Here is a 7,994-nt window from a genome sequence, read left to right on the forward strand (position 1 = left end):
AACATTAATAATGAAAGTAGTTATAAAACAAAGAAAAAAGATAGGTCACATAACAGAGTTCACAACATTTTGGCAGAACAAGGATAAAGGGGCACAAGTGGGTATAACTAGATAGATATATAGAGATATATTAAGCCACAGAGAATCCAGTCGTCATTGGTCCCTCTCTCTTTCAGTTAGCAGCAGTAGCATAAGGACTCTCACACCCCATGGTTTACTATACATAAGTGTGTATATATATACGTATATATATAATTCTTTGAATTTCTGATCTCCAAAATAAAAATAAAACATTTAACTAACACTATCTTTTTTTTTGTTCATACAGATGCAAAAAAATCACAAGGGAACAGCCTAAGAGCCACGGAAGATCGAGAACATGAGAAAGAGAAGATGAAAGTTTACAGTGAACATGCTGCAGGAAAGGTGCTGTTGCGTCGGGTGAGGGAGAGGAGGAATCATCCCTCTGTATCAACCTGCGTTAACGCAGCAGTACCGACCACCCATAGGGCCCCAAAACAACACATTAGAGAGAGATAGAGAGAAAGACAGAAGAAAAGTGAGGGAGGGGAGAGAGAGAGAGAGAGAGAGAGAGAGGCAGAGGGAGGGGAGAGAGAGAGAGAGAGAGAGAGAGAGAGAGAGAGAAACCTATTACTGCACGCTCTGAGTCTCTATCAGGTTTTCATTGGGGACTGTTCATGTTCATGTTGTTGAAGGCATTTCCGTTCAAATGTCCAATGAGATACCAGCGTTGGGATTCTGGGCAATGTAGTTGGGGCTGCTTTGGAATCTGAGTAGGACTGGTGACAGATCAATAATCTGCCGCGTATTCCGTACCGTGTAGCCCTCGGCAAACCAGGGTGAACTCCTTTACTATGTCCTTTACTCGCCGCTTGTTCACTCGTTCTCTGGATGAGAAAAAACAAACGGTGAACATGGTTAACACCAAGAAATCCTTCCTCAGATCCAGCTGTGTATGTGTGCGTGTGCGTGTGCGTGTGTGTGAGATAGAGACTGTCACACTTAACTGTAGACCTGCTGTGGGGTTGTGTGTGTGCACATGCGAGTTTGTGTTTCTTGCTGTTACTAGTACCCAAGACCCTGCTGAATAAAGGTGTGTAGGCACGCGTGTGTATGTGTGTGTGTGTGTGTGTGTTTTGCTGCACCAACTGTACCTGAGGACTTGCTGACTGAAGGTGTCTTTCTGCTCGGCTGAGACGCGTGAGGAGGGGAAGCCTGGAGACTCGAGGGCCTCCTTTAGCCAAACAGTCAGCAGACCAAAGCAGTGCTTATTCAGGGAGAAGAGCACCTCCGCAAACTGGTCCATCAGACTGCGAGACGACTGACCGCCGATAGCCTGCACTCACACACACACAGGTCAGAGTGTGGATTTAGCTTGTGTCACTCCAGAAAACCATGTTAGCAGCCATAGATACACCTGGTTTAATGTGATGTCACTTTCTGTTGTTTTTTCCTCTCAGAACAGATTTCAGTCTTTAAAAACGGCCTTATAAAAGATTTTTTATATATATATTATATATTAATATATATTTTTTTTTGCTCTGTGGTTCTGTGCATCTTTAGTATTAGCGTCTTAAAACCAGAAGAGATTCAGGAGGATGATGACAGAGACGGATGGATTGAAACAGAGACACTGACCTCCAGTACAGCCAACAGCAGGAGTTTTCCATCCTGCTGTACCACCTGGGCCACGGGGGGAATGTCAGCACAATGAGGCAGCAACTCCGTCTGTCAATCAACAAACATCCTTAGCAACAAACTCAGAAACCTTGAACAAAATTTAGGATATTTTTCAGTAAGGACAGAGGGTCCAGTACTTACATGAAAAGTCAGGTCTTATATATGAACTAAAGTCATAACCATGGAATGATATATGAAAAGTCAGGTCTTATATATGAACTAAAGTCATAACCATGGAATGATATATGAAAAGTCAGGTCTTATATATGAACTAAAGTTATAAACATGGAATGAATGTGTCGAAAAAGCCAAAGCAATCCCACTTACGAAGAACAGACAGGTGGATTTGACTGTAGGAGCCTCTGGGAATTTGAGAGACAGGACTCCTAGACGAATGAATCAAGATTTAGAGCAATTAGTTCCAGCACTAATGTAACTTTTATCAATTCCACAGTGCACAACATGTAACATGGACACAACATCCACACATACTTTTCTCTCCCCTCCAGAAATCCATACAGAATACCATTTTCACCATTAGACCCATGTCGATAATACTAGTGTGCCTTTGGAACAATTTTTATATCTAGTAGCACTTACCGCAGTGGAAGACAGCTTTCACGTCAAGATTCTCAGATAAGAATAAATCTGGCTTCCGTTTGAGGGCCTATGAAGCAGACAGAGCCAATGAAAAGGGCAGATATTCCTTCTCCATCCATGGAACCCCCAAATATTCTTCGTCCCACCTCCCTCTTCCCCCCCCCCCCCCCCACCCCTTCTGTCTGTCTAATGCTAACTCTTCAACAAAAACAACCAAAATTATACAAACTCATCCAATGCCAACAGATCAGATAAAAAATCAACTGTAACAAATCAAAGACTGAAATTTAACTTAGGTCAAAACTTAAGGCATGATGGTTTTTCCTGGTTTTTTTTCCCCCTTCATTTTGATTTTCTACTTTCTCTGCTCAGTTGGACTGAATATGAAACAGAAATCTAAGCAACATGTACGGATAAAGACAACTGATGTATTAAGGAACTCAGTGAGGATGACAGAAGACAGAGGGAGAGACAGCCAGAGAGGAGAGACAGAAAGAGAGAAGGAATTCAAATATGAAGTTCAAATCTAGTCAGAAGTAGAAATCAAAGTATGAGAACTAAAAAAAAAAAAAGAAAGAAAGAAAAGGAAATAATTAAAAAAAAAAAAAACAACTCAAAACAAAAGAACCCAAATGTAAAACACATGGTGCCAATTCATTTGAATTAATTAATGATGATATTAATTAATTGAAGCTTTGATGGACTTTCGGGCTGGAATGACCTTGAATGAAGGGGGAACTGTAAACTCTAACCCTGGTGGAATGACTGTGAGGGCTCCCTTTTGTCTGGGACATTTCATCTACCATGTTGTGATCTTCACTAAGGCCTGCATATAGAAAGCTAGGGTATAACCTGCAGCAGGACTGGAGGTGTTGTATAAAGTGGCACTACAAATGCATATTTTCATATTCTTCACCATTTATGATACTTTAAATATGGCATAATAATATAATCAATATCTTTTCACAGAAAACATGAATGGAGTACATGCCAGATACTACAACTGTGACAGTATTCCTTTGAATCTACTTTAAAAAATATGAATATTTGTCAGTTAATATTACAGACCAAACTGACTGATAAAACAAACTCTCCTAACGGCTAGTTCAACCATATCTGTTTATATTATGAATCTCTCACTGCTCTGGAACTAATGTGGTAAATTTAAGCGGCTGGCACATAGTGGCCTTGATATTCAAAGGGGCACCGCACACAGTTTCCCCAGTGTTGTGTACATGTACAATCATTTACAGTACTTGTACAGCAGACAGTAAGCACCTGTACTCTGCACTGGCCAATCACATTTAGGAGGGGGTATGGCAAATGCAGGTTAGAGCCCAGAGTATTGGAGGACAATTCTGTCAATCCTCCAATAATTCCCCCCTCAGTCTATTCCACAGCCAAAATGAGGGTCACAACCAGACCCTGGAAAAAAAACAAGGTTCAGAAAGAAACAGGAAAGGGAGCAGAGAGTGAGAAAGAAAGGGATAGAGAGGAAGAAACCCAAAGTGAATGAAATAAGAAACCAAAAACACACCTGAGCTTGGAGTTGCATAAATGAATCAACAATATCAGGATGATCCCTGGGCCCTAAAATATAATAAAGATGTAACTTAAGAAATAATAATAAGAATAATAATAAGAAGAATATACAAACAGCAACAAAACAGATTCAACAGTCATGTGGAAAGAAAAGAAGAAAACAGAAAGGAGATCTTTGAGAGAAATAATTTCACACGTGAGAAAAGGAGGAGAGGAAACGGGAGGAGGTACATGGAAAGCTTTGGAAGCGGTCTCATCCAAACGCAAACGCAAAGAGACGGATACATGAGTCAGGTTGGAGGAAGAATAATAAAGAGAAACAGAAAAAAGACATAAGGAGAGAAAACAAACAACCTAAAAGAACCAAAGTGGGTTTGGAGTGGGAACCCAGGAGGCACCTGTTACTGTGATGTTTTGCCTTTTTTTTTTTTTTTTTTTCTCTCTCTCTCTCATTCATCTCCATCTTTTTGGGGTTTTTTTCCAGCGTTTTTTTTTTTTGGAACTCAAATCGCACATATCCCACTGCCCCACCCAACCCAAGTCTAGTGAGTGCTTGGTTCCCACGGCAACCCCCGTAGGCATGGTAGCGGTTATTCCCAGTTCCCTTCCCCTAGCTGTTCCCATACTCCAAACAAGTCCCCACAGAACCCACCCTCCACTCTCAGGAAAACAAAAGCAAAAAACAGGCCACAGGTTTAATATCAGCCAGAGGTACCTGCTTAAAATAAGAGTGTTAACCATCAGTTAGACATGATGTCCATCCTGGTTTTTTTTTGTTTTGTTTTTTTACCGTTAGTATTGCAACAAAAAGCAATGGACAAGCAAGAGGAAGAGGCAAAGGACAGGAGCAGTGGACGATGACACAGGTAGATCCATAAACACCATGGCACGAATGGTCAAGGGCGAGTGTGTGTGTGTGCATGTGTTTGTAGGTGTGTGCTCACATGTGACAGAGTAAGTCATGAGAAACTGCTCGTGTTTGACCACAACCCATGATGCAATCCATTCCATGATTTCATGAGGCTCACAATACAACTCAAGTGAGCCAGGTTACTTAATTGTGTGCTGTTTGTTTTTGTGTGCGAGATAGGAACACATGCTGAGGAATACAGTTTCATTTTTTTTTTTTTTTTTTTGCGCAAGCAGAGATGAGGGCAACACTGGAAAAGATCAGACTCTGAGTCTGAGATCACATCCTGTCTGCCGTCTGCTGCGACGTGCGCATACCTTGCTGGAAGATGGTCAGCGTGACTGATGTGACCAGCTCAAACAGCGCTTTGATAGGAGGAAAGTGTTCCGTCTCGCTGGCAAATATGTGAACCATCTGGAGGGGAAGATAAATGAATAAGCTCCAAATGAATGCGCCTGTGACATCATTTTACTCATTCAAGCTTCCTCTGCTGTCATTACACTCTTTTGTTTTGAGGATGGTGTGGATCCTGTAGACCTAAAGCAGAATTAACGCTTCCACACTGAGCTAAAATGAGATTTGGTTTACAAATTCCCAGCTTTCAAGAAATGGCCACCTCTACGTGCAAGTCTACAGACACATATTGGTTTCTGAACTGTGAGGCTTTAGTTTGAGGCAGGAAATAGGCACGGTTCCCCTAAAGCATGTTACTATGGTAACGGGATCCCTACTGCTAGGTAGAATACACTGGTGTGGTAGCAGTGACAAAAGTGTTAACGCTGCATTAATGAGGCATAGAAATTCCTAAGAACAATGTATGAAACCAGAGCTAATCAGAGCATAAGAGTTGAGGAATATGAAACACTTTTCAAAAGATATTTCATGACACGAGTATTTAAGCTAGCAGCTGCTTGAGTGTGAGTGTGCACGCGCGCGTGTGTATACCTGACGGGTTAGGTCCAGGGCTGAGGCTTGTGGGATAGTGCTGTACATCTGACCCAGCATTTCACTGAGCTGAGAGACCATGGGGGCAAAGTCATGGAGGAGGGTCTTCACTGACTTCTCAAATATGGCACAAACCGCCTGACGCAGAGACGGGGAGGGGGAGGAGGAAGGAGAGACAGGTCTTATCTCTGACTGAGAGTGGTAAAATTATAACTTTACATCACCCACTACTGATATATCTGAATCTTACCTCCACCACCTGTGAGTCATTGAGCCATTTGCTGAGGACTGTCTGTATCAAAGCAAAGACTTGCTGAAGAACCACTACCACCTAAAGAAAGAGGATACCGATTAGCTGTTTGTGTGTGTGTGTGTGAAGATGAACCACCTTTTTACCTATGAAACAATCAATTACAACAGCTATTCACTGAATTACAACTGCCATTTACTAATCTAGACCACATGGGGGCAGTGTATGTGCGACCGGATGGGCAGTAGCACACACTTTACCAAAAACACTCAGCCAGTAGTGACAGACAGACTGCGAGACAGACAGATAGGACTAATTAAAGGATTTAACAGGTCTTCAGACATTATTGCATATCACTGGCATGTTTTGGTTCCTGGGTTGATTTTGTACACCAGGTCTCAAAACAAATGTAGAGTCTTCAATGACATATCGGAAAAAAGGCAAAATACCCCACAGAGACTTACAGGGTTGGGTCCTGCTTGGGGCGGGGTTGATTTAACTGGCGGCGTGCTCTCTCCTGATTCGTCATCCTGCTTGGTGATGTCGAGTGTGGTGAAGAGGTTTGAGAGAAGACCCAGAATGTGGATGATGGCCAGTTTATTAGATGGGTTTGGCTAAAGAGATATGGGGAGAGATATTCAGTATTTTTCTTGCTAGTACTGATATTTAACTGTTCCAAGTCCATTACAACAAACAATCCAACAGAGAATCCAGTTGTGATTTCAATATTTCAATGAACGTGCGAAAACAAAATTGCGCAAGATGATGGAACGGTAATTAACCAAAAAAGAGTTTTATTTAATTATCATCTTTCTGAGCAGACTCTTATAGTCCCTTTATTAAACTGGGCAAAGAAAGAGAGAGATGAGTCCATCACGTTACACTGTTCATGGGAATACCAGCAGTAATTAGACAGTCGTTAAACTGCTGTTAAAATCTAATTTCTGCTTATAGCTCCATAACAACAGACCAGTGATTGGTTGGGCGCCCAGGTTGAGTCGTACCACTGTTCTTGCCTGCTAATGGCATCTAACCCATCTGAAGTCTTGGCGACTATTGGATGTGAAAAGGCTGTTTCGAATATAAAAGACTCAAAAAGTACCAAAACACAGGTACTAAAGTGACCAAATTAAGTTAAGGCTCATTGTAATTAACTACAAGAGACTCACAAACACTTAATGAAACGATAAACTTAACTAGCTAACGAAATGAAATGTCTTTAATTTTAGATTTTAGGAGGTTACATTCTAATTAAATAATCACATTCCCCAGATCTGAAGGTTCAGACTTAATATTGCTCCCAGTTAAGTTTCCCTCTTCATTAGTCCCTGACTTATTTCATCTTGTAACTAACTCAAAACTCGGCATAAATGTTTGAGCCATTAGGGGGATACTATACTTTACACAAAATGAAAGAGGACAGATCTGATCAGTAATGCAAAGTGAAAAGGAGTGGGATGTTTTTCCACAGAACGTATGGAGTGAGTTTCTTTTTTTTTTTCTGGAGTGTCTTTTTTTAATTCAGTTACTTCTAAGGCATCCTTAGGATTATTCTTTATCATTCCAAAAAAGCATCAGACCGAAAACCTCTCCTTATGTGTTCCAAAAGGGTGGGGTGGGCTTCTATAGACATGATATCTATTCTCTCCATCACCAGGTGTCACTGTTTGACTGTTCATAAAAGAACAATAAAAAAGGGCCTATTTCTTGAGTCTGATGTAATGCTGATATCCGTTTACCAGAAAATGAGAGAGAGAGAGAGAGAGAGAGAGAGAGAGAGAGAGAAAGAGCTTGAGAGAAGGTGGGACAAAAAAAAAAGAACAAGAGAGACTCCTTATCTTTCCCAATAACCACAGAACACCAGCCAGCTAATGCCAGGCTGGCATTTAAAACTAGAGATTGATCATTTCTGACATTTAAACGGGATAGGTTTGTGTGGTAGTGTGATTCATTAGAGCTAGGGTGGGTTAAGCCTGTGGCTCCGTGCTTCCGGTGCCCAGCTAAATGCCAATCTGGACACAGTGTGAAATGTTCCCCAATACCAGA

General features: G+C 41.3%; 1 protein-coding gene across 1 annotated transcript in view; it reads right to left on the minus strand.

Moving 5' to 3' along the window:
- Positions 1–659: 659 nt before the first annotated feature.
- The window catches only part of ipo13b (importin 13b), a 27,803-nt gene continuing 20,468 nt past the window's right edge, over positions 660–7,994 (minus strand). The window contains exons 13-22 of the mRNA XM_030771593.1: positions 6,413–6,562; positions 5,949–6,029; positions 5,699–5,836; positions 5,071–5,167; positions 3,839–3,891; positions 2,302–2,368; positions 2,029–2,087; positions 1,660–1,749; positions 1,176–1,357; positions 660–908 (exon numbers count right to left, since the gene is read on the minus strand). Coding sequence (XP_030627453.1) covers positions 812–908; positions 1,176–1,357; positions 1,660–1,749; positions 2,029–2,087; positions 2,302–2,368; positions 3,839–3,891; positions 5,071–5,167; positions 5,699–5,836; positions 5,949–6,029; positions 6,413–6,562 — 1,014 coding nt within the window. The 3' untranslated portion in view covers positions 660–811. The remainder of the gene's footprint in view (positions 909–1,175; positions 1,358–1,659; positions 1,750–2,028; positions 2,088–2,301; positions 2,369–3,838; positions 3,892–5,070; positions 5,168–5,698; positions 5,837–5,948; positions 6,030–6,412; positions 6,563–7,994) is intronic.

The sequence above is a fragment of the Chanos chanos genome, chromosome 4, assembly GCF_902362185.1.
Source record: "Chanos chanos chromosome 4, fChaCha1.1, whole genome shotgun sequence".
NCBI classification, from domain to species: Eukaryota; Metazoa; Chordata; class Actinopteri; order Gonorynchiformes; family Chanidae; genus Chanos; species Chanos chanos.